General features: G+C 45.0%; 1 protein-coding gene across 3 annotated transcripts in view; it reads right to left on the bottom strand.

Moving 5' to 3' along the window:
* Nucleotides 1-26,749, bottom strand: part of PRKAR2B (protein kinase cAMP-dependent type II regulatory subunit beta) — a 212,989-nt gene that overhangs the window by 55,330 nt on the left and 130,910 nt on the right. For all 3 annotated transcript variants that reach the window (XM_063927057.1, XM_063927056.1, XM_063927058.1), the window contains exons 4-5: nucleotides 20,116-20,168; nucleotides 12,483-12,566 (exon numbers count right to left, since the gene is read on the bottom strand). In XM_063927057.1, coding sequence (XP_063783127.1) covers nucleotides 12,483-12,566; nucleotides 20,116-20,168 — 137 coding nt within the window. The remainder of the gene's footprint in view (nucleotides 1-12,482; nucleotides 12,567-20,115; nucleotides 20,169-26,749) is intronic.

Genomic DNA, 26,749 nt, shown 5'->3' with positions numbered 1-26,749 from the left:
TGGGCCAAAACCTTTCCATTCCACCAAATACTGTAGATTCTTGTGAAGATAGTGGGAATCAAGAATAGCTTTGATCTCGAAGTCCGTACCCTCTTCAGCCTCTGCAGAGGTTGGCCTTGGGGACTTGGAATGAAACCGGTTCAAAACAAGAGGGCGAAGAAGAGAGACATGGAAGGCATTTGGTATCCGGAGATGGGAAGACAACCCCAATTTGCAGGCAACCGGATTCAAGACTTGTAACACGGGATAAGGACCGATGAACCTTGGAGCGAACTTCATAGTGGGCACCTTTAAACGGAGATTGCGGGTAGAGAGCCATACCCTGTCACCAACCTTGTATTGAGGAGCTGCCCGTCACTTCCTATCCGCAAAGAACTTATAGCGACCGGAAACTCTCTTGAGGTTGGCATGAACTCGACTCCAGATTTGACTGGAATGTCGGAGAGTAGAGGCTGCAGCAGGAACTTCTTCTGGAGGACAAATGGGTAATTCCGGAACTTGGGGATGAAATCCGTAATTAATGAAAAATGGAGACTCACCAGTCGAAGAGTGATATAGATGGTTATGGGCGAACTCGGCCCAAGGCAACAACTCCACCCAATTATCTTGTGAGGGAGAGAGGTAAACACGGAGAAAAGTCTCTAACTCTTGATTGACGCGTTCAGTTTGCCCATTGGTCTGTGGATGATAAGCAGATGAAAACTTGAGTTTTATTTGTAGAGCCGTGCAGAGAGCTCTCCAGAATCTTGCCGTAAACTGTACCCCTCGATCCGAGACTATTTCCAGAGGTAACCTGTGCAGGCGGAAGTGTTCCCGAATGAATAACAAAGCCAACTTAGAAGCTGATGGTAATCCGGTCAACGGAACAAAATGTGCCATCTTAGAGAATCGGTCGATAATCACCCAGACGGTGTTATGACCCTTAGAGAGAGGTAGTTCAGTAACAAAGTCCATAGAGATATGAGTCCAAGGCCTCTTAGGAATGGACAGTGGGTGCAACAATCCCGCAGGAGGCAGACGTAGAGTTTTGTGCTGAGCACATTGAGGACACGAGTTGACATACTCTTGGACGTCCTTCTTCATAATGTCCCACCAGTAAGATCTTCGCAGAAATTCCCACATCTTTTGAACTCCTGGATGGCCAGAAAACTTGGAAATCTGAGCCCACTGCAACAATCTTGGTCGAAATTTAGCTGGCACAGACATTCTTCCAGGAGGAGGACCCAACGTAGTGGGAGCCGCAGAGATAGGGACGGGACTGAGGATCAATGCCTTTTCAACGGTATTCTCCTCATCCGAAGCCATTACGGAACGGGATAGGGCATCCGCCTTGGTGTTAAGAGTTCCAGCCCGGTACTTAATGACAAACGAAAATCGAGCAAAGAAGAGCGCCCATCTTGCTTGACGGGGATTCAAGCACTGGGCCGTCTTGAGATACAGTAAATTCTTGTGATCCGTAAAAATCGTAATTAAGTGTTTAGCACCCTCCAAAAGATATCTCCATTCTTCTAAGGCAGATTTAATTGCCAACAGCTCTTCGTCTCCAATGGTGTAATTTAATTCAGCAGGGGAGAACTTGCGAGAATGGAAACCACACGGATGTAACTTCCCATCTGGAGCGTACTGCGAAAATACGGCACCTATGCCTACTGTAGAAGCATCAACCTCAAGAAAGAATGGTTTTAGGAAGTCTGGCTGCTGAAGTACCGGAGCGGTCATAAAGGCTGCCTTCAACTGAGCGAACGCTGCTACTGCTTCAGAGGACCAAAGGCTTGGGTCAGCCCCTTTCTTGGTTAGGGCAGTAATAGGCGCCACAATAGTAGAGAAACCCCTTATAAATTTCCGGTAGTAATTTGCGAACCCTAGAAATCGTTGCACTGCTTTCAGAGAAAGAGGCTGAGTCCAGTCCCGAATGGCAGAAAGTTTCTCCGGATCCATACGCAACTCTGTTCCTGTAATAATGTAGCCCAAAAATGGAATAGATGGGACCTCAAAGGTGCACTTGGAAATTTTTCCATAAAGATGGTTTTCTCGCAACAGAAGGAGAACCTCCTTAACTTGTATTCTGTGCTCAGAGAGATTCTTCGAAAATATCAGGATGTCGTCCAAATATACCACCACATTTAGGTATAACATGTCCCGGAAAACTTCATTAATGAATCCCTGGAAGATGGCTGGGGCGTTGCTGAGGCCAAACGGCATTACCAGGTACTCATAATGCCCGTCCCTAGTATTGAAGGCCGTCTTCCATTCGTCCCCTTGTCGGATACGTATTAGGTTATATGCTCCCCTTAAGTCAAGCTTAGTAAAGACTCGAGCTCCACGAACTCTATCGAAAAGCTCTGTGATGAGCGGCAGAGGATACTTTTTCTTAATGGTGACTTCATTTAGACCACGATAATCGATACATGGCCTCAGGCCTCCATCTTTTTTCTTCACAAAGAAGAAGCCTGCTCCCGCTGGGGAAGTGGAGGGACGGATGAATCCCTTCTGCAGATTAGACTTGATATATTCTGACATGGCTTGAGTCTCAGGAACTGACAAAGGATAGGTACGACCTCGAGGTGGCATTTTCCCCGGAAAAAGCTCAATAGGACAATCCCAGGGTCTATGCGGAGGTAATTTATTGGCCGCCTGTTCCAAGAAGACATCTGTAAACTCCCGATAAGCCTCTGGAATAAGCTCTACGTCCGACTTAGACGATGCACGAAGTGGGTAGACAGGAGTAAGACAATTCGAGTGACAGAAAGGACTCCAAGAAATTATCTGTGTCGACCTCCAGTCGACATGAGGGTTGTGAAGCTTGAGCCAGGGAAGACCAAGGACGAGATCGTGAGACATCTCCTGAATCACAAGGAACTCCAGATGTTCTTGGTGCAAAGCTCCCACTTGCATCTTAATTGGCATGGTATGACTTATAATCAAAGCATTAGGAATTTGCATACCATTAATAGCAGTTATCGTAATAGGTCATTCGACCGACTGTAACATCAAGCACAAACTCTGGGCGCAGGAAAGGGAAATAAAATTCCCCGCAGCTCCTGAGTCCAACAGAGCCTTAACGGTTTTGACTTCTGACTCAGAAAACAAAGACACTGAAAGTAGACAGTCCACTGCCGGAGAAGATTGAGAAACAACCCCTAGCTTGACTTCTCCGGAACAAGCTAGGACTGCCCGTTTCCCGGGCGAGACTTGCAAGACTTGAGGAAATGATCCGCGGCTCCACAGTAGAGGCAAAGTCTACCCTCACGCCGACGCTGACGCTCTTCTGGGGACAGCCGAGACCGATTAATCTGCATGGGTTCGTCTGGACTGGAATTGACTGTCTGCTTAGAAGGAAGAGATCGGAGCCTCGACCGGTCAGACCGACTACGTTCACCAGCTCGTTCCTGCATACGAAGATCCACCTTTACACAGAGTGAGATCAACTGTTCCAAGGAATCTGGCAAATCTCTAGTAATCAATTCGTCTTTTAAACGATCTGAAAGCCCGTTCCAAAAAGCAGCCAGAAGGGCATCATTATTCCAGCTCAGTTCAGAAGCTATAGTTTGAAAGTGAATTACATACTGTCCCACTGTACGAGAGCCTTGTCGAACTCGGAGCAAGTCAGCTGAGGCAGCAGTCGTCCTGCCAGGCTCATCAAAGATCCTTCGGAATGACGCCAAGAAGTTGGTATAACTGGAAACTAACGGATCAGAACGCTCCCACAACGGTGACACCCATTCCAACGCTGAACCCTCAAGTAATGAGATAATGTATGCCACTTTAGACCGATCAGTAGGGAAGTTGTGTGAGAGGAGTTCGAAATGCACCTCACACTGATTGAGGAATCCACGGCAATTTTTTGGATTACCGTTATAACGAGGAGGAGTGGGAAGCTGAAGGCGTGACCTGGTTCCAGACAAGGAGGAAACATTGCCAGAGACAACCACTGGAGCGGATACTGGAACTGGAGCTGGAACCACTGAAGCCAGCGAAGTCTGAATTTGATCCAGCCGACCAGATAACTCCTGGAGATAATGCATCACCTGATTCTGTGCTGCTTCCTGACTCTGTACTCGGGAAACTAGGTCCTGCATGACGCTTGCCTCTGGGTTCCGATTCCCCGGGTCCATGGGGCCTGAGTATACTGTCACTGGCCTAGACTGAGGATGTTGTGAACTCTGGGATTCTTCCGATGGTTGGGAAGAGGAACCACAACTGAGCTGGAAAAGGGAGGCCCTGATATAGGATCTCCTCATACAGGACGCTGACAGTGGAATTTGATGAAATATGAAGAGCTTTATTGCAGAGGAAAACAACTTAAAGTCAAATGCCAAAAAGGAATAAATGAAGGGAATGTCCAGACCCACTGAAGGGTTAAGTGAGCAGTATTGGGGATGCTGGAAATTAAAGAAACTGTGGGTGATGTTTAAAAGTCACTGATAACTTGTGGAACTTATGAATGAAGATAATTAGCACAGATGGTTGAAGAACTTGTGAATGGTGACAGAGACTCTGATGATGTGAGAAACTGAAGTGCAGGGGTTTTAGACGCTGTGGATTTGTAGAACTTGTGAACGGAGACTGAGACGCTGATGATGTGAGGATCTGAAGTGCAGGGGTTTCTGACGCTGTGGATTTGTAGAACTTGAGAACGGAGACTGAGACACTGATGATGTGAGGAATTGAAGTGCAGGGGTTTCTGACGCTGTGGATTTGTAGAACATGTGAACGGAGACTGAGACGCTGATGATGTGAGGAATTGGAGTGCAGGGGTTTTAGACGCTGTTGGATTGTAGAACTTGAGAACGGAGACTTGAGACGCTGATCATGTGAGAAATTGAAGTGCAGGGGTTTTAGACGCTGTTGGATTGTCGAACTTGAGAACGGAGACTTGAGACGCTGATTCCTAGGAGCACGGATGACTGGAGCGCAGAGAGATTACCGGCCGCTGAATACACTGAAGCTGGAGCAGTGAACTGGCAGCTGGAAATGCCGGAGACACTGGAGTACGACTGCAGGGATCCTTGCCGGGAACAAGAGCACTGGCATCTACGTCAGGGAAAGACGATACTCAGGCACTGAAGCTCTGTCCGGCGTCTGACTTTGAATCTCCTGCCAGCGCTGGATTGGCAGAGCAGTCTGATGACGTCACCTGCCCCCCGTCCAAGTGATGCCGGGTGTCATGGCGGCGCCCGTGGCCCACCGTAGGCAGAGGCCGCAACACCGACCAGCAGACACGCAGGGGTAAGCGCGGCGAACGCCGCCTCAGGTGTGTGACAGTACCCCCTCCTCCAGGAGTGGCCTCTGGACACTTTCCAGGTTTTGTTGGATGTCTGGAATGGAACATCCGCACCAGTCGGGGAGCCGAAACTTCAGTAGCTTTGACCCAGCTCCTTTCCTCTGGGCCAAAACCTTTCCATTCCACCAAATACTGTAGATTCTTGTGAAGATAGTGGGAATCAAGAATAGCTTTGATCTCGAAGTCCGTACCCTCTTCAGCCTCTGCAGAGGTTGGCCTTGGGGACTTGGAATGAAACCGGTTCAAAACAAGAGGGCGAAGAAGAGAGACATGGAAGGCATTTGGTATCCGGAGATGGGAAGACAACCCCAATTTGCAGGCAACCGGATTCAAGACTTGTAACACGGGATAAGGACCGATGAACCTTGGAGCGAACTTCATAGTGGGCACCTTTAAACGGAGATTGCGGGTAGAGAGCCATACCCTGTCACCAACCTTGTATTGAGGAGCTGCCCGTCGCTTCCTATCCGCAAAGAACTTATAGCGACCGGAAACTCTCTTGAGGTTGGCATGAACTCGACTCCAGATTTGACTGGAATGTCGGAGAGTAGAGGCTGCAGCAGGAACTTCTTCTGGAGGACAAATGGGTAATTCCGGAACTTGGGGATGAAATCCGTAATTAATGAAAAATGGAGACTCACCAGTCGAAGAGTGATATAGATGGTTATGGGCGAACTCGGCCCAAGGCAACAACTCCACCCAATTATCTTGTGAGGGAGAGAGGTAAACACGGAGAAAAGTCTCTAACTCTTGATTGACGCGTTCAGTTTGCCCATTGGTCTGTGGATGATAAGCAGATGAAAACTTGAGTTTTATTTGTAGAGCCGTGCAGAGAGCTCTCCAGAATCTTGCCGTAAACTGTACCCATCGATCCGAGACTATTTCCAGAGGTAACCTGTGCAGGCGGAAGTGTTCCCGAATGAATAACAAAGCCAACTTAGAAGCTGATGGTAATCCGGTCAACGGAACAAAATGTGCCATCTTAGAGAATCGGTCGATAATCACCCAGACGGTGTTATGACCCTTAGAGAGAGGTAGTTCAGTAACAAAGTCCATAGAGATATGAGTCCAAGGCCTCTTAGGAATGGACAGTGGGTGCAACAATCCCGCAGGAGGCAGACGTAGAGTTTTGTGCTGAGCACATTGAGGACACGAGTTGACATACTCTTGGACGTCCTTCTTCATAATGTCCCACCAGTAAGATCTTCGCAGAAATTCCCACATCTTTTGAACTCCCGGATGGCCAGAAAACTTGGAAATCTGAGCCCACTGCAACAATCTTGGTCGAAATTTAGCTGGCACAGACATTCTTCCAGGAGGAGGACCCAACGTAGTGGGAGCCGCAGAGATAGGGACGGGACTCAGGATCAATGCCTTTTCAACGGTATTCTCCTCATCCGAAGCCATTACGGAACGGGATAGGGCATCCGCCTTGGTGTTAAGAGTTCCAGCCCGGTACTTAATGACAAACGAAAATCGAGCAAAGAAGAGCGCCCATCTTGCTTGACGGGGATTCAAGCACTGGGCCGTCTTGAGATACAGTAAATTCTTGTGACCTGTAAAAATCGTAATTAAGTGTTTAGCACCCTCCAAAAGATATCTCCATTCTTCTAAGGCAGATTTAATTGCCAACAGCTCTTCGTCTCCAATGGTGTAATTTAATTCAGCAGGGGAGAACTTGCGAGAATGGAAACCACACGGATGTAACTTCCCATCTGGAGCGTACTGCGAAAGTACGGCACCTATGCCTACTGTAGAAGCATCAACCTCAAGAAAGAATGGTTTTAGGAAGTCTGGCTGCTGAAGTACCGGAGCGGTCATAAAGGCTGCCTTCAACTGAGCGAACGCTGCTACTGCTTCAGAGGACCAAAGGCTTGGGTCAGCCCCTTTCTTGGTTAGGGCAGTAATAGGCGCCACAATAGTAGATAAACCCCTTATAAATTTCCGGTAGTAATTTGCGAACCCTAGAAATCGTTGCACTGCTTTCAGAGAAAGAGGCTGAGTCCAGTCCCGAATGGCAGAAAGTTTCTCCGGATCCATACGCAACTCTGTTCCTGTAATAATGTAGCCCAAAAATGGAATAGATGGGACCTCAAAGGTGCACTTGGAAATTTTGCCATAAAGATGGTTTTCTCGCAACAGAAGGAGAACCTCCTTAACTTGTATTCTGTGCTCAGAGAGATTCTTCGAAAATATCAGGATGTCGTCCAAATATACCACCACATTTAGGTATAACATGTCCCGGAAAACTTCATTAATGAATCCCTGGAAGATGGCTGGGGCGTTGCTGAGGCCAAACGGCATTACCAGGTACTCATAATGCCCGTCCCTAGTATTGAAGGCCGTCTTCCATTCGTCCCCTTGTCGGATACGTATTAGGTTATATGCTCCCCTTAAGTCAAGCTTAGTAAAGACTCGAGCTCCATGAACTCTATCGAAAAGCTCTGTGATGAGCGGCAGAGGATACTTTTTCTTAATGGTGACTTCATTTAGACCACAATAATCGATACATGGCCTCAGGCCTCCATCTTTTTTCTTCACAAAGAAGAAGCCTGCTCCCGCTGGGGAAGTGGAGGGACGGATGAATCCCTTCTGCAGATTAGACTTGATATATTCTGACATGGCTTGAGTCTCAGGAACTGACAAAGGATAGGTACGACCTCGAGGTGGCATTTTCCCCGGAAAAAGCTCAATAGGACAATCCCAGGGTCTATGCGGAGGTAATTTATTGGCCGCCTGTTCCAAGAAGACATCTGTAAACTCCCGATAAGCCTCTGGAATAAGCTCTACGTCCGACTTAGACGATGCACGAAGTGGGTAGACAGGAGTAAGACAACTCGAGTGACAGAAAGGACTCCAAGAAATTATCTGTGTCGACCTCCAGTCGACATGAGGGTTGTGAAGCTTGAGCCAGGGAAGACCAAGGACTAGATCGTGAGACATCTCCTGAATCACAAGGAACTCCAGATGTTCTTGGTGCAAAGCTCCCACTTGCAGCTTAATTGGCATGGTATGACTTATAATCAAAGCATTAGGAATTTGCATACCATTAATAGCAGTTATCGTAATAGGTCATTCGACCGACTGTAACATCAAGCACAAACTCTGGGCGCAGGAAAGGGAAATAAAATTCCCCGCAGCTCCTGAGTCCAACAGAGCCTTAACGGTTTTGACTTCTGACTCAGAAAACAAAGACACTGAAAGTAGACAGTCCACTGCCGGAGAAGATTGAGAAACAACCCCTAGCTTGACTTCTCCGGAACAAGCTAGGACTGCCCGTTTCCCGGGCGAGACTTGCAAGACTTGAGGAAATGATCCGCGGCTCCACAGTAGAGGCAAAGTCTACCCTCACGCCGACGCTGACGCTCTTCTGGGGACAGCCGAGACCGATTAATCTGCATGGGTTCGTCTGGACTGGAATTGACTGTCTGCTTAGAAGGAAGAGATCGGAGCCTCGACCGGTCAGACCGACTACGTTCACCAGCTCGTTCCTGCATACGAAGATCCACCTTTACACAGAGTGAGATCAACTGTTCCAAGGAATCTGGCAAATCTCTAGTAATCAATTCGTCTTTTAAACGATCTGAAAGCCCGTTCCAAAAAGCAGCCCGAAGGGCATCATTATTCCAGCTCAGTTCAGAAGCTATAGTTTGAAAGTGAATTACATACTGTCCCACTGTACGAGAGCCTTGTCGAACTCGGAGCAAGTCAGCTGAGGCAGCAGTCGTCCTGCCAGGCTCATCAAAGATCCTTCGGAATGACGCCAAGAAGTTGGTATAACTGGAAACTAACGGATCAGAACGCTCCCACAACGGTGACACCCATTCCAACGCTGAACCCTCAAGTAATGAGATAATGTATGCCACTTTAGACCGATCAGTAGGGAAGTTGTGTGAGAGGAGTTCGAAATGCACCTCACACTGATTGAGGAATCCACGGCAATTTTTTGGATTACCGTTATAACGAGGAGGAGTGGGAAGCTGAAGGCGTGACCTGGTTCCAGACAAGGAGGAAACATTGCCAGAGACAACCACTGGAGCGGATACTGGAACTGGAGCTGGAACCACTGAAGCCAGCGAAGTCTGAATTTGATCCAGCCGACCAGATAACTCCTGGAGATAATGCATCACCTGATTCTGTGCTGCTTCCTGACTCTGTACTCGGGAAACTAGGTCCTGCATGACGCTTGCCTCTGGGTTCCGATTCCCCGGGTCCATGGGGCCTGAGTATACTGTCACTGGCCTAGACTGAGGATGTTGTGAACTCTGGGATTCTTCCGATGGTTGGGAAGAGGAACCACAACTGAGCTGGAAAAGGGAGGCCCTGATATAGGATCTCCTCATACAGGACGCTGACAGTGGAATTTGATGAAATATGAAGAGCTTTATTGCAGAGGAAAACAACTTAAAGTCAAATGCCAAAAAGGAATAAATGAAGGGAATGTCCAGACCCACTGAAGGGTTAAGTGAGCAGTATTGGGGATGCTGGAAATTAAAGAAACTGTGGGTGATGTTTAAAAGTCACTGATAACTTGTGGAACTTATGAATGAAGATAATTAGCACAGATGGTTGAAGAACTTGTGAATGGTGACAGAGACTCTGATGATGTGAGAAACTGAAGTGCAGGGGTTTTAGACGCTGTGGATTTGTAGAACTTGTGAACGGAGACTGAGACGCTGATGATGTGAGGATCTGAAGTGCAGGGGTTTCTGACGCTGTGGATTTGTAGAACTTGAGAACGGAGACTGAGACACTGATGATGTGAGGAATTGAAGTGCAGGGGTTTCTGACGCTGTGGATTTGTAGAACATGTGAACGGAGACTGAGACGCTGATGATGTGAGGAATTGGAGTGCAGGGGTTTTAGACGCTGTTGGATTGTAGAACTTGAGAACGGAGACTTGAGACGCTGATCATGTGAGAAATTGAAGTGCAGGGGTTTTAGACGCTGTTGGATTGTCGAACTTGAGAACGGAGACTTGAGACGCTGATTCCTAGGAGCACGGATGACTGGAGCGCAGAGAGATTACCGGCCGCTGAATACACTGAAGCTGGAGCAGTGAACTGGCAGCTGGAAATGCCGGAGACACTGGAGGTACGACTGCAGGGATCCTTGCCGGGAACAAGAGCACTGGCATCTACGTCAGGGAAAGACGATACTCAGGCACTGAAGCTCTGTCCGGCGTCTGACTTTGAATCTCCCGCCAGCGCTGGATTGGCGGAGCAGTCTGATGACGTCACCTGCCCCCCGTCCACGTGATGCCGGGTGTCATGGCGGCGCCCATGCCCCGGAGAACCGCCGGTAGCCGTGCCAACCAGACGCCGGCGCCCGTGGCCCACCGAAGGCAGAGGCCGCAACACCGACCAGCAGACACGCAGGGGTAAGCGTGGCGAACGCCGCCTCAGGTGTGTGGCAATTAGTACATAATCTAAAAGTGCATGAAATACAATTTATTTTCAATTGGTTATGAATATGATATCGTCCAGATGGTGGCATTCGTGATACACATTTGTAATCGATTTCTGAAGTCGGGCATCACTCGACGGGTCATTTCCAGAGTTATAGCTGCAATTTATTGACAACGCTCATTTTCATTTGTCTGGCTGCGTTAAGAAGCAGAATCTTCATTACTGGGCAGACAACACTTGGAACTATAGCACTCATTTGATGACACAATTGGGACACCAGCCCAGATGGAGAATACCTTAACAGCAAATTGCAAACTTAGGGCCTAATTCAGACCTGATCGCTGTGCTGCAAATTACACTGTCCTGTAATCAGATAGTCGCTGCCCAGGGGGAGAGAAAATTCCCCCTGTGCAGCAAAACCGTTCGCATCACACTCACCATCTGATGTTTTTCCCATTCTGTGCAGTGTGCGAGGTCTGTGCGTAGATTAATACTTACTCCTCCAGGACAAAGAAATCAGGCTGATCGGGTCACACACCCGCCCTGAAAATGCTTGGGAACGCCTGCATTTTTCCAGACACTCTCAGAAAACGTTCAGTTACCACCCACATACGTTCGCATCCTGTCAATCACCTTGCAAACGCCCGTGCAATCTAAATTTTCGCACCATCCTGTCACTGTTTGGTGACGTGCGTGCGTATTGCGGTGCATATACATGCGCAGTCATTTGATAATCGGCCGCTGTGCGATTTCGCACAACAGCGATCAGGTCTGAATCGGGCTCTATATGAATTGCAAGCTAACAGCATTTTGACTGGGATTTGATTTGCAAAGCATCACCACCATTCAGAAAAGCCGAGCTTGTCTGTGGCTGGTTGCCATAATCTCACTTAACATGAACTGTGAGGTCTTATATTTTCATGTTTAATATTGATATACTTTGTGTCTTTGTATCCTCTGAGATTGTCAATGTCTTCAAATCATGCCATGTAACATTCAACACAAGCAATATTTTCTTAACGTAATAAGCAGATGTTCTCCATGCAATGACTGGAGCTAGAGTTTGAAATAAAAAAAATAAAGGGAATCTCTAAATGCACACGGAATTATAAAAACCTAAAATGTGAATTATAACTAATTTAGCATTTATTTCCACCATCTTGCACTAATTAGCAGCCTTTTAAAGTTGAAACAATGCTGTATGGTGGGTGCAGTCATTTCATGCCTCATAGCCTTGGGCCATGGATTATATTATGACAATGGGGGCTGTAAAATGATAGTTATCTTTTTTGTGATTTAGCAATATTGTTGTTTATGGTCGGTTTTTGGTGTGCAAGGTCAATTTGTGTTTTTTTTTATATATTTGACAAAGAACACAAATCTCAACATAGGGGTCTAATATATTTAAGTCGGAACTGCCGTCTAGTCAGAAAGACGGCAGTTCTGACTTTTTTAGGTCGAATCATGATTCAACCTATTCAATGGTACTGCCATTTTTCAAGATTAGCCACAGATCCACGTGTTTTGTCGGATTTGCGGCCAAATCTGACAGGTTTTAGTCCCGTTTTTGACAATGTCAATCCGACTTTTAAAAAAAAAAGTCGTATTGGCATTGTCGAAAACGGGCAAAACAAGTCGGATTTGCCCGCAAATTGAATACTGCCCTGTCGGATCCTCTCAGTCGGAAAAGATCCGACATGCATTGAATAGACCCCATAGTGTTTATTGTAAGTACAGTTAAACACAAATGTCTTAACTGGTCATTTTTAGTAGACAGCAGTGCAACTTACTTGATCCAAGCTCTTGAACAAGAGGATATCCTTGCAAGCTTCCTGCAATCTGTTTCGCTGATCATCTGTTTTTGGGTTGATGATCTGAATAAACAGAATAATAATATTTATAAGCACACATACAGTACACATGTAATACACATTACTTTCCAATGAATTGTAGTAAGACAGACAATTAGCTTTACGATTATGTACATAGTCAAATACATTACATATCTGGAAAAAGGCTGAAGCCTTTACACTTTCATTTAAAAAAGACGTTAGTACCACATCTTCTGCACTTTATTCCAACATGTTAATTTAAAAAGAAATGTATGAACTGTATAAATATTACATTGTGGATTACAACTTACTATTTTTCATTTTCGTTGATTTGATAATGTGGCTACAATGTAAATTACTGCACTGCATTAACACAACAACATATAATAAAGTGATTATTTTCAACAAGAACTTTAGTGTTTAAAACATCTTATTCAGTGTGATGATTTACTATAGTGAAGTGCATGATACACAATGCCGCAACATGCTGTTATTAGAATAAAATATGACACAAAGGTGAGGGCTATCTATAATAGCCCATGATTATGTTACATATTACAAGAATTACTACTTATGCAGTCAGTAATATTTGACATTTTGAGCTATAAATCAACTTGAATTACAGCCTGTTTTGTATTGAACTAAAACATCTATAGTCCAGCGACCTAATAGATTAAGTTGTGTGAGGCCACACTATTATAAGCAGTGTACTAATGGGTGGATTACACTGCCAATTATTACTAAATATAAAACAATCAGATGGCTATCAATCCTTAATCCTTATACAGGTTGAGTATCCCATATCCAAATATCCGATATACGGAATATTCCGAAATACGGACTTTTTTGAGCGAGGGTGAGATAGTGAAACTTTTGTTTTTTGATGGCTCAATGTACACAAACTTTGTTTAATACACACAGTTATTAAAAATATTGTATTAAATGACCTTCAGACTGTGTATATAAGGTGTATATGAAACATAAATGAATTGTGTGAATGTAGACACACTTTGTTTAATGCACAAAATTATAAAAAAATATTGGCTAAAATTACCTTCAGGCTGTGTGTATAAGGTGTATATGTAACATAAATGCATTCTGTGCTTAGATTTAGGTCCCATTGCCATGATATCTCATTATGGTATGCAATTATTCCAAAATACCTCTGGTCCCAAGCATTTTGGATAAGGGATACTCAACCTGTATAACATTGTATCTATGAACTGCTGGACAGAACAGATCATTATTTAGCAACTTTAATAACTAGAACTAGTAGCAAAGGAAAGCATTAGTAGCAAAGGAAAGCAAAGCGAATCCCAAAAAATTCTTTAAATATATTAATAGCAAGAGAATAAAGAAGGAGAGTATAGGCCCTTTAAAAGACAAGTTGGGAGTCTTAAGCAAAAATGATAATGACATAGCTGACACACTAAATGAGTTTTTTTCAACAGTATTTACTAGAGAGGACCCAATTCAGGGACTAACACATAATCTCAAAAATGAGAATATCCCACTGATAGGTACTTATTTAAGCGAGGAAGTAGTCTGTGACCGATTAAAACATTTAAAGATTAATAAGTCACCAGGTCCCGATGGTATTCACCCAAGGGTTCTAATGGAGCTTCACTCTGAACTTGCAAAACCGCTATTTTTGATCTTTAAGGATTCATTAATATCAGGTATGGTTCCCAAAGACTGGCGTATAGCGGAAGTAGTGCCTATATTCAAAAAGGGAAGTAAAGCTGAACCAGGTAATTATAGACCAGTTAGTCTTACATCTATAGTGGGGAAAGTATTGGAAGGTATTCTAAGAGATAGTATTCAGAAGTTCCTTGAAGTCAATAAGGTAATTAAAAGGAATCAACATGGGTTTATGAAGGACAGATCCTGTCAAACCAACTTACTTGGCTTTTATGAAACAGTAAGCGCAAACCTAGATCAGGGTAAAGAGGTGGATGTAATCTTTTTAGATTTTACCAAAGCATTCGACACTGTACCACACATGAGACTTATCTACAAGCTACAAGAAATAGGGCTAGGAAGCACAATATGCACTTGGGTCGAAAACTGGTTAGATAATAGGGAGCAGCGCGTTGTGGTTAATGGATCTTTTTCCTATTGGACTGAAGTGCTAAGTGGTGTGCCGCAAGGCTCAGTATTAGGACCGCTATTCAATATTTTCATTAACGACCTAACAGAAGGTCTAGAGAGCATGGTGTCAATTTTTGCAGATGATACCAAATTGTGTAAAGTTATAAATGCGGAGGGGAATGCTGAGTCGCTTCAGAACGACTTAGTTAAATTAGTAGCTTGGGCAGCGAAATGGAGAATGCGCTTCAATACAGACAAGTGTAAGGTAATGCACTGTGGTAACAAGAACAAAAATAACACCTACCTACTAAATGGGGTAAAATTAGGGGATTCTGTACTTGAAAATTACTTAGGTGTTCTCATAGATAGCAAACTAAGCAGTAGTACCCAAAGTAGGACTGCAGCAAAGAAGGCTAATAAGATATTAGCATGCATACAACGGAGAATTGACGCTAGGGACGAGAGTATTATACTCCCGTTATATAAATCACTAGTGAGGCCACACCTTGAATACTGTGTAAAATTCTGGGCACCTTACTACAAAAAGGATATCCTGGAGCTAGAAAAGGTTCAGAGGCGGGCGACCAAACTAATTAAGGGTATGGAGACGCTGGAATACAAGGAAAGGCTTGCAAGACTAGGCATGTTTACACTGGAAAAGAGGAGATTAAGAGGGGACATGATCAACATTTACAAATATATAAGGGGACAATATACAGATCTTGCGCAGGACCTGTTTTTGGTTAGATCAACAGAGAGAACTCGTGGACACTCGCTCAGGTTAGAGGAAAGGAGATTCCGTACAATACGGCGTAAAGGCTTTTTTACGTTAAGGACGATACGTGTTTGTAATTCCCTGCCTGAGGGAGTTGTAATGGCCGACTCAGTCAACACCTTTAAGAATGGGTTAGATAAATTCCTAATGGATAAGGATATCCAGGGTTACGGGGCATAGTCACGCACTATGGTTATTATAAGAAAGAGGGGTAAAACGTAACGGCAGTCATCAAATTCAGTCAAAATTTTATACAAAATAATCGTGCATAGGAGACCACAAATAGGTTGAACTCGATGGACAATTGTCTTTTTTTCAACCTTAGATACTATGTTACTATATTATTGGCTTTATAAATTATTGAGCCATTTAAATCTGTTCACTACAAACAGGCATATTAATACACCTGTTTGTAGGGGTATTCATTAATACTCACTGTTCTATCAGCAACAATATAGGTAGCACCCGTGTCTTTAATATAAATATTTGGTAACAACAATGTGGGTTTCAAAATATCATTACTAAGAGACATGACACCATCTATATATTTTTAATCTCTAATCACCAATTTCATATTTCTTACACTAAATCTTTTCTTTCTTAACTTTCTTACTTCGCTCAAAATTTGTAATATAAGAGTATACTACACTGGTTACTAGCCGTACAGGCTATTAAATTGAGTATTTGTGGTTGTATCTGTATTTTTAAATGAAAATTAATAAAGAGTATTTTAATTACTAAAGAGACTGGGGGAACGGAGTGCACCCAATTAAATCCAATTTATTTTTTCTTTTCTAGTTGACATTATGTATATCTATTTTGGAGGGTGGCACCCAATTAGGACAGCATTACTGTTAGTGGAGACATAATTGTCCCAGAGATTAGGTCCAAGGATCCCGTTTAATCAAATTGTCATATTCTGGTGCGGAAAAATCTTTCTCCTTTTTTTTTTACAATGTAAATTAATCATATTAATTGTCAAGTATTTATTACCATTATATAGTTGTTGCCATACACACATCACTATCCTTTCATTATATGCAATTTATAAATTCTCATCTTTTAGGCAAAATATTTGAACAATTTCTTTAATCATCCCATGGAAATTATTTTTTACTGTGCCTCAAGACTTTGCGCTATATTTACTAAAGATCGAGTTTGGGTTTCTGGTAGTTTAACTGTCGGTTTTGCAAACTGACCATTTACTAAAGTCAAAGAAGATGGCAAAAAAACAAAAAACCCCGACATTAGAGCACTTTAGAACAATCAATTTTTTTACATAGATAATTAAAGGCTCAGAAGATTGACTAATGGCTGATTTTAAAACTGACTAAACATTGACCATAAAACGATGGAAAACCCACCCAAACAACATTTGACCTGCCTGTAGCAAGAAGGTTTACATGAAGCACTGCACAGATGATCTGTGCAGGCTTTGTTATTGTGTATATGAATTAAATGTTTAAAAAAAAACAGAAAAAAAAGTTGCGTTCCCCCCTCCAATTCAATAATCAGCCCAAGACTTCTCAGCCTAGGCTGGTATTGGAAAATAGGGAAGAAAAACATCATGGAGGTTCCCATATTTTCCAAAAACCAGTGCCAGGCTGAACCAGCTGGGAGATACAGCTATAGCAGGCAGACACACAGCATGGGGTCCTCATGCCACATCATTACCCATCCCCAAATTGGTCAGGTCAGGGTTGTAATCCCTAGAGGAGTTGGGACCCCCACCACACACACACACACACACACACACACACACACACACACACACACACACACACACACACACACACACACCACATACACACACTAAATGGAGTACATCCTCCCCCGGGACAACCAGTCCTGGGCTGAAACTCTTCCATGCACTCCCTGGACTTTGGGTACAGGGGTAATGGTAATTATAGTGTTAAATAATATTGGTTTTTAAAGAAGCCTACAGACCGGATCTCTTCTGGCTCCCCAGATCCCCTGGAGCGGTGCAGTGGTTTCTGACCGCCAACATCACTTCCGGAATCGCACCCCAGATTGCCATGCATTCTAGAGTGTATGCTCCGGGAAGCACAGAGAGGGTAATTCAGTTCCTCTCCCTGCACAATTTGGCTGATCACACATAGGGCCTAATTCAGACCTGATCGCTAGGCTGCGATTTCGTACAGCCTGCGATCAGGTCTAAACTGCACCGCAATGCGCAGGCGCGTCGCACAGGTACAAAGCGGATCCCTGCTCAGCGATGGGTTTGTGCGACAGATCCGTTTGCATGGCCGTTCTCAAGGAGATTGACAGGAAGAAGGCGTTTATGGGTGACCATTTTCAGGGAGTGGTTGGAAAAACGCAGACATTCCCAAGCGTTTGCAGTCAATTCCAGCACCGGACAGGCTGAAGTGATCGCAGCGACTGAGTAAGTCCTGGGCTGCGCAGAGACGGTACAAAATCTGTTTGTACAGCTCTGCTACACATGCAAACGCACACTTGCAAAGCTAAAATACACTCCCCTGTAGGCGGTGACTATCTGATCGGAGCAGTGCAAAAATCGCCTGCTAGCTATCAGGTCTGTACCCCCTTACTCCGCTGTGCTCAGCATGAGGAAGAGGAGGCGTATATACCCATAGGCTGTGGGGGGTATATGTTCTTATTGGCTGAGAGCATCGCTCTCACTTTAATTACGTAAACCTTCACACCAAAACCCAAAGGTCCTGTTGTTCCTCAGGAGGTGGGGTCACATTTTGTTCCAGTCAGACTGGAACTGGATAACTGAACAGGACTTGAAACAGAATGCTGATCTGGAATGGAACCGGACTCAAACCGGAATGCTGAGCTGGACTTGAACCAGACGGCTGAATCGGACTGGATCAGATGACTGAACCGGACTGGAGCTGGAATGCTGACTGCAGGAACTAGTCAGGAACAACGGAGTAGTCTGCAGTCCGCAAGAGACCAGGTTAGCGTCTGGAAGATCAACGTTGCACTGGCAAATGTCTGGTACTCCAGGAAGTCATTTTATACTGATCGCTGTCTTCCAACTGGATGCTGTGATCAGCTGAGCAGGTGCAGTGCTCTGACTCGTTGAAAGTGAACAGGTGACTGGATCCACCCATATGCCGGTTTTAAAGGGAACGCCAGCAAGAAAACAAACTGGGCTGCGCAATTTGGGAAGGCCTAACTCTGACAGAGGCTGCAGACCTCCTGGACAAGCTGGAGAGACAGCGATGAGGCAGGTAACAGGTGACACACTGGGTGAGATTCAAATGATATATCACGCCCAATTTCCTTTCTAAAATGATCACTGTTACGGCGCATATTGCACCCATAGTAATCAGGTTTAGCTGTGTAAAGGGTTGGGTGCCTCATTACTCCGGGGGTAGCAAGGTGAAATAATGATACAACGTCCCTGAGGGCAGAAACAGAATGAGTGTGGAAAGGGGTGAAAAGAATTGAATCCCGCCCTAACAGTCCAGGGCGTGACATATATGTGATAGCTACTGTGGATAGATGTAAGGGACCGATGCAGAGCTGACTGTAGATGTGCTTAAATTAGCACAACTATGATCAGAATCTCTGACATGCATGTCAAGCCCCCCCCCCCCCCCCTCCCACAGAGATGTGGAAGCATAGCACGGTGGCGATGCTTTTGTGCGGTTGCATGTTTTGGGCAGCCACGGCCCGCCCCAGCAAAGGTCCGGACACACCTGCGTTGTCCGACACCGCGCCCCTCTTCCCCAATGTCGTTGAAATGCAGCTGGCACGCCCCCTCCCACCACTTGACCGCCTCGGCCTGTCAATCAGACAGAGGCGATCGCAGCAGTGAGATGCGAAAGCGCACGCCCAGTGCGGTCGCTGCGTGTGTGCACTACACAAAGGGCTTCAGGCTGCGATCGCTGCTGTTGCAGTGATCAGGTCTGAATTAGGCGCTAAGTTTTGGAGCCACAGTAAATATCAATGTTCTATGCGTAAGTGTTGCACAAATGGACATGGCTAGCATAGGTACCACCATTTGTGGGACTGAAGTCCATACTACACATACCCGCCACTGTTAATAAAAAGATTGTCATTTCAGTATTATACCCTGGGTCACTTACAGACTACACAATGCAGTTGTACAGTATTATTTTAAATGCGTTGGGTGTGTGTGACCGACGTTCTCCAAGCATTTACATGCCCAGTGGGGGGAGCGCAACAAAGTTGGTCAACATGCCAACCGTCGGGATAGTGAGGGGGCGGGATTTAAGTGCCGGTATTGTGTCAGGTCACATAACTACATCCCTTTTAAACCTTTAGTGCAGTTTTCAAACCACTGCATCTACTTTCACATCATCATAGATGTTCTGTGTAGCAGCCAAGGCAAGATTGCACTTTATAGGCAGAGTATTTAATGCTGAACATATATGTGCATCATGCAGAATGAAAGGCTTTTCTGTTTGTAACTGGCAGTCCCAAAACATAATACAACCAGCTGTGCGTAATTCTACCAATACCGCAGAGGTGGCATTATGCACTGTTTTAATAGCATACTAAAGCACTGACTTGTAAACAAATATGAAATAAAGACAGGCATTGTTTTTTATTTCTACATAATCTGAATAAAATAAATAAAAATGTTATTAGTTTTTCTCACAAATATACTGTATTGTACATAATAAATAGTTGCTGTGTGCATGAAGCATCTCAATATCTGGAAACTGATCTGGTCATTAAGGAAGTATCATGTTTAAAGTTACGTACCCTTTTTTCCGTTTCATCATCTTCTTCATCTGGATTAAATGCTTCTGCACACACTGCAATACAAAAGTGCCCAGGATTATCAGTGTATACCTTCTTTCCTGCACAATTTACAAAATACAGGATCTGTCCAAAATACAATTGCAAATATAATTTTCCAAACAATGGAGGAAATGTCCACTTCATTTACTGTAGGATATCTTGATAATTGCCGTTTTGCAAATGTAAACAAATTTGCTGTTTCTTACGACTACAAATAGCGCCTGCTATCTGGGGCTCATTTGCGGCCAACTCTGTATTAGCCCTTTGCCCTCCAAGAATGCAGTGAGTGGATTGGTGAAATGACAGGATATGTTTGTGCAGCGCTTCAAAAAGCACAATCTTATATCCAACTCTAAATGAAGCCATACAACTCTAGAAATATTAATTGAGATAAGCATACAATAATAATATAGTTGCATTCCAATCTAATCTAGAGCTTCTGGGTTTTAATGTTTAGTCTTTGTGGAATTTGGTGTTCTGTTTTTTTTCTACATGCACAAAACCTTTGTCATATATTTATGTTCATAGTAGCGCATGACATATTTTTCTCTGACGATAATCAGTAATAGTATCTTTGCATACTGCCATTACATAGAGGACTTGTTAATTCTGTGGAGAGGTACTAAGGCTGACTTCAGAGCATTACCTGACACGGGTGTAGTATGGTATGCCGGCGCTCGGGCTCCCGGCAACCAGCGTACCGGCGCCGGGAGCCCGACCGCCGGCATACAGACAGTGTGGCGAGCGCAAATGAGCCCCTTACGGGCTCGCTGCGCTCGCCACGCTGCGGGCACGGTGGCGCGCAATGCTATTTTATTCTCCCTCCAGGGGGGTCGTGGACCCCCACGAGGGAGAATAAGTGTCGGTATTCCGGCTGTCGGGATTCCGGCGCCAGTATACTGTGCGCCGGGATCCCGACAGCTGGCATACTGAAGACCACCCCCTGACACACCTAATGGGGCAGATGTATTAACCTGAAGAAGGCATAAGGAAGTGATAAACCAGTGATAAGTGAAAGGTGATAAACGCACCAGCCAATCAGCTCCTAACTATTAATTTACATATTGGAGCTGATTGGCTGGTGCGTTTATCACCTTGCACTTATCACTGGTTTATCACTTCCTTATGCCTTGTCCAGGTTAATACATCTGCCCCAATGTGTCTAATAGTCCTGTTACATTTATGTATCAAATTGACTATTAAAAAGTCAATTTTCTTGACTTTACTACTGTTAAAGAGGACAATTGCCTGCAAATGTCGACCTTTTCTAAGTCCACTGACAGAAATAACTTACTATTAGCAAGTAGCGCACACCCGTGACCATTGAAAGCAGAGTTGCCATACTCTCAGTTCCTTAGGGTGTTGAGGAATTTCTAGTGACAGGAACAAAACTATTAAACAAATTGATGTCATATTTGACAAATTTGCTGCAAGGAGTTACCAACCTGCCAGTTTAACTAAGCTTAAAAACAACGCATTGTCCATACCACATGACAACATTTTGACCCAAAAAACCCAGAAGAAATTTGGGGAAACACATGGGTTAATTCATTTAACCACATGAGTACACATATCAATAAAGCTGCCAAAAAACTGATGGCCAATGATAGTGTCCAACCCACATTTGAAGCCCTTAAGTAATACTACCTTGATATCCTGCTATTGCAGAAAGACCATTTAATTCAAATAGACATCACTAATATGGGCAAACCTGAATCTACAACCTTTTTGTGCCATCCGCAGATAAGGTGCTACAAATGCCCCAACTGTTTGACATGCCGGTACTTACAAACAGGTAGTTTCTTCTATCATCCCTAGAAAAGGAATACGTTTAAAATACATCACCACCTTAAATGTATGAGCAAATCTGTCATTTATACCATCACATGTCCCTATGCACACCAAAATGTCGGAAAAACGGAGTGCCAAATTAAAAGAACGCATGGCGCTCCATCATTCAGCAATTAGAGCTGCCATTGCTAAGGGGTCCAGTGACCAACCTGTGGCAAGGCATTTTGCTTCTGCAAAACATAATTTCTCTGTCATCAGATATCATGGCCCCCCGCTAAAAAGAGGTAGTAACAGGGCCAAAATTCTTCTACAATTAGAGAATAAATGGATTGACAGGCTGGGCACATTAACACCTAGGGGCCTTAAGGAAACACTGGCTTTACACTGTTTATTATAAATGTTCCTTAGTTCTAAGGTTAGATGGTAATGTTTCCATCTTCATTGTTCTGGCTAGTTTATATAAAAAGACACTACAAACAGGATCATTTATGTCCTTGTTATAAAGCAATATATACTTTTTATTAAATATTTGTATTTAACTAAATATTCATACCTTACATAATCATTATGCATGTCGTTTTTATGCTACTTTACTTATTTATGCACCATCTACTTAGCTACTAAGCCCTTTCTGGAGCTATTACTCCTTATAGTACTATACTATAGTATAGACAGACTTATCAATATATAAGTATTGTATAACCAGCTGTTCTTTTCCTTTAGTGTTGCATTTTTAGTTGTTTTATCATGTAAACAGATTTTTATAGCATGGTTTCCATATATTTACAAAAATATTCCTTTTCTCGTAGTCCATAGAGGATGTTGGGGTCCACATTAGTACCATGGGGTATAGACGGGTCCACCAGGAGCCATTGGCACTTTAAGAGGTTGAGAGTGTGGGCTGGCTCCTCCCTCTATGCCCCTCCTAACAGACTCAGTCTAGAAACTGTGCCCGAGGAGAAGGATTCAACACAGATAGTGGCGAGATTCATACCAGCTCACACATACAAGGCACATCAAGCTAAGTAGCTTGAACTACTCAGCAACTGCTAAAACATTACTTACCAAGTAACAATGCAGTACATAACTAAACAAAGATGTAGTGAATCAGATAACGGTTGCAGGAAAACGAAGCACTGGGCGGGCGCCCAGCATCCTCTACGGACTACGAGAAAAGGATTTACCGGTAGGTAACCAAAATCCTATTTTCTCTTACGTCCTAGAGGATGCTGGGGTCCACATTAGTACCATGGGGATGTACCAAAGCTCCCAGAACGGGAGGGAGAGCGCGGAGGCTCCTGCAGAACTGATCAACTGAACTTCAGATCATCAGAGGCCAAAGTATCGAACTTGCAAAACTTTGCAAACGTGTTCGACCCAGACCAAGTTGCAGCTCGGCAAAGTTGCAATGCCGAGACACCCCGGGCAGCTGCCTAGGAAGACCCCACCTTACGAGTAGAGTGGGCCTTAACAGGTTTTGGACACGGCAATCCTGCTGTAGAATAAGCGTGCTGGATAGTGAACCTAATCCAGCGAGAGATTCTCTGCTTAGAAGCAGGACACCCAATTTTCTTGGGATCATAAAGGAAAAACAGAGAGTCCGACTTTCTGTGACGAGAAGTTCTCTTCACATATATCTTCAGAGCCCTCACAACATCCAAGGACTTCGATGTAATTGAGGAGTCAGTAGCCACTGGCACCACAATAGGTTGGTTGATATGAAATGCCGACACAACCTTCGGAAGGAACTGCTGACGTGTCCTGAGCTCAGCTCTATCTTCGTGGAAGATCAAGTAAGGGCTTTTACAGGATAAAGCCCCCAATTCTGACACATGTCTAGTAGAAGCTAAGGCCAACAACGTGACAGCCTTCCATGTAAGAAATTTTACCTCAACCTCCTCTAAGGCTCAAACCAATCCGACTGGAGGAACTGCAACACCATTTTAAGGTCCCAAGGCGCCGTAGGCGGTACAAAGGGAGGTTGGATGTGCAGAACTCCCTTCAAAACAGTTTGAACCTCAGGGAGGGCAGCCAATTGTTTCTGGAAGAAAATGGATAGGGACGAAATCTGGACCTTCACAGATCCCAACTTCAGGCCCATATCGACACCTACTAGCAGGAAGAGGAGAAAACGTCTGAGTTGAAACTCCACCGTAGGAAACTTCTTGGATTCACACCAAGAGACATATTTCTTCCAAATAAGATGGTAATGTTTAGACGTTACCCCTTTCCTAGCCTGTATCAGGGTAGGAATGACCTTCTTCGGAATGCCCTTCCAAGCAAATATCAGGCGCTCAACTTTCATGCTGTCAAACGTAGCCATGGTAAGTCTTGATAGGTGAACGGCCCCTGCTGCAGCAGGTTCTCCCAAAGAGGAAGAGACCTCGGTTCTTCATGCAGTAGATTCAGAAGGTCCGCGTACCAAGCCCTTCTCGGCCAGGCTGGAGCAATGAGGATCGCTTGAACCCTTGTTCTCCTTGTGAGCTTTAGGATTCTTGGGATGAGTGGGAGTGGTGGAAACATGTACACTGACTGGAACACCCACGTAGACACCAGGGCGTCCACTGCCACTGCTTGTGGGTCCCTCGACCTGGAACAATAACGCTGAAGCTTCTTGTTGAGACGAGAGGCCATCATGTCTATTTGGGGTAATCCCCAAAGATCTGTTATTTCCTTGAACACCTCCGGATGGAGACCACACTCCCCTGGATGGAGATCATGTCTGCTGAGGAAGTCTGCTTCCCAGTTGTCTACTCCCGGAATGAAGCTGGCTGACAGCGCCAACGCGTGTTTTTCTGTCCAGAGGAGTGTTCTTGTCACCTCTGACATTGCTGCTCTGCTCTTCGTTCCGCCCTGTCGGTTTATGTAAGCCACTGTTGTTACATTGTCCGATTGCACTTGAATGGCCCGATTTCTTAGAAGAGGGGCCGCCTGAAGAAGACCGTTGTAGACGGCTCTTAGTTCCAGGATGTTGATCGGGAGGAAAATTACTCCTTGAGTGACTGCTCCCCAGCCCCGAAGCCTCGCATCCGTGGTTAGAAGGACCCATTCCTGAATCCCGAACCAGCACCCCTCCAGAAGGTGAGGTAATTGTAACCAGCAGAGGAGCGAAATCCTGGCCTTCGGTGACGGACGAATTCTCTGGTGCATGTGGAGATGAGATCCCAACCACTTGTCCAGAAGATCCAGTTGGAAGGTCCGAGCGTGGAACCTCCCGTACTGGAGAGCCTCGTAAGAGGCCACCATCTTTCCCAACAGGTGAATGCATTGATGAACCGACACCCGGGCTGGCTTCAGGACATCCCGGACCATACTTTGTATCACCAACACCTTCTGCACTTCTGTGTCCAGGATCATTCCCAGAAAGGACAACCTCTGGGTTGGTTCCAAATGTGACTTTGGAAGGTTCAGAATCCAATCATGACTCTTGAGGAGGCATGTTGTGAGAACAATGGACTGCAGCAGCTTCTCCTTGGACGATGCCTTTATCAGCAGATCGTCCAGATATGGAATGATGTTCACCCCTTGTTTGCGGAGGAGAACCATCATCTCTGCCATCACCTTGGTAAATACCCTTGGTGCTGTGGAGAGGCCGAATGGCAGGGCCTTGAACTGGAAATTATAGTCCGGCAATGCGAAACGGAGATAAGCCTGATGCGGCAGCCATATCGGAATGTGGAGGTACGCATCCTTGATATCCAGGGATACCAGGAACTCCCCCTCTTCCAGACCTGATATCACTGCCCTGAGTGACTTCATCTTGAACTTGAACTCTTTTAGAAAGGGGTTCAATGATTTTAGGTTCAGAATGGGCCTGACCGAACCATCCGGTTTCGGTACCACGAAAAGGTTCGAATAGTAACCTGTGGCTTGCGCAGGAGGGGGAACTGGCACAACGACCTGTGCCTCCACCAGCTTTTGGAAAGCTTCTTGTAGTACAGTGGGATACAATATATATCACCCAGGGATCCAGGCTGGACGAAACCCAGACGTGACTGAAGTGTCTGAGTCTCGCTTCCACCGGCCCCACCTCCAGGCCGTGCGGTCCACCGTCATGCGGAGGACTTTGGCGTACTTGAAGCAGGTTTTTGTTCCTGGGAACCTGCGGCGGCATGTTTCTTGGACTTAACTCGACCTCCCCTAAAGAAGGTATTGGATAGTCTGGCCTTTCTAGGCTTGTTAGGCCGAAAGGACTGTGTTGCAGATGAAGAGAAGGATTTCTTCGGAGCAGGTGCTGCTGAGGGAAGAAACGGAGACTTACCCGCTGCAGCCATGGATAATCACGTGTCTAGAGCTTCCTCAAAGAGAGCCTGACCTGTATGGGGTAGGGACTCCACACTTTTTCTGGATTCCGCGTCGGCCGACCACTGGCGAAGCCACAGTCCCCGACGAGCTGAAACAGACATGAAAGATATTCCTGCAGCCATGGAACCCAGGTCTCTCATGGATTCTACCATAAAACCTGCTGAATCATGTATGTTGCGTAAAAATAATGCAACATCATCCTTATCCATCGTATCCAAATCCTCAAGTAAGGTAGCCGATCACCTTACTATAGCCTTTGCAATCCATGCACTAGCAATAGTGGGACGTAATATGGCCCCTGAAGCAGTGTACATTGATTTAAGTGTGTTATCAATTTTTCGATCAGCCGGCTCCTTTAAGGCGGTAGATCCTGGAACAGGCAAAACCACCCTCTTTGAGAGTCTGGACACAGATGCGTCAACAATCGGTTTTCCCATTTTTTTTTATCCTCCTCAGGGAAAGGAAACGCTACCTGTACCCTTTTAGGGACCTGGAATTT

The sequence above is a fragment of the Pseudophryne corroboree genome, chromosome 6 (genome assembly GCF_028390025.1).
Source record: "Pseudophryne corroboree isolate aPseCor3 chromosome 6, aPseCor3.hap2, whole genome shotgun sequence".
In the NCBI taxonomy this organism is placed as follows: domain Eukaryota; kingdom Metazoa; phylum Chordata; class Amphibia; order Anura; family Myobatrachidae; genus Pseudophryne; species Pseudophryne corroboree.
The sequence above is the reverse complement of the archived record's forward strand: the minus strand, read 5'-3'. Positions and strand labels throughout refer to the sequence as shown.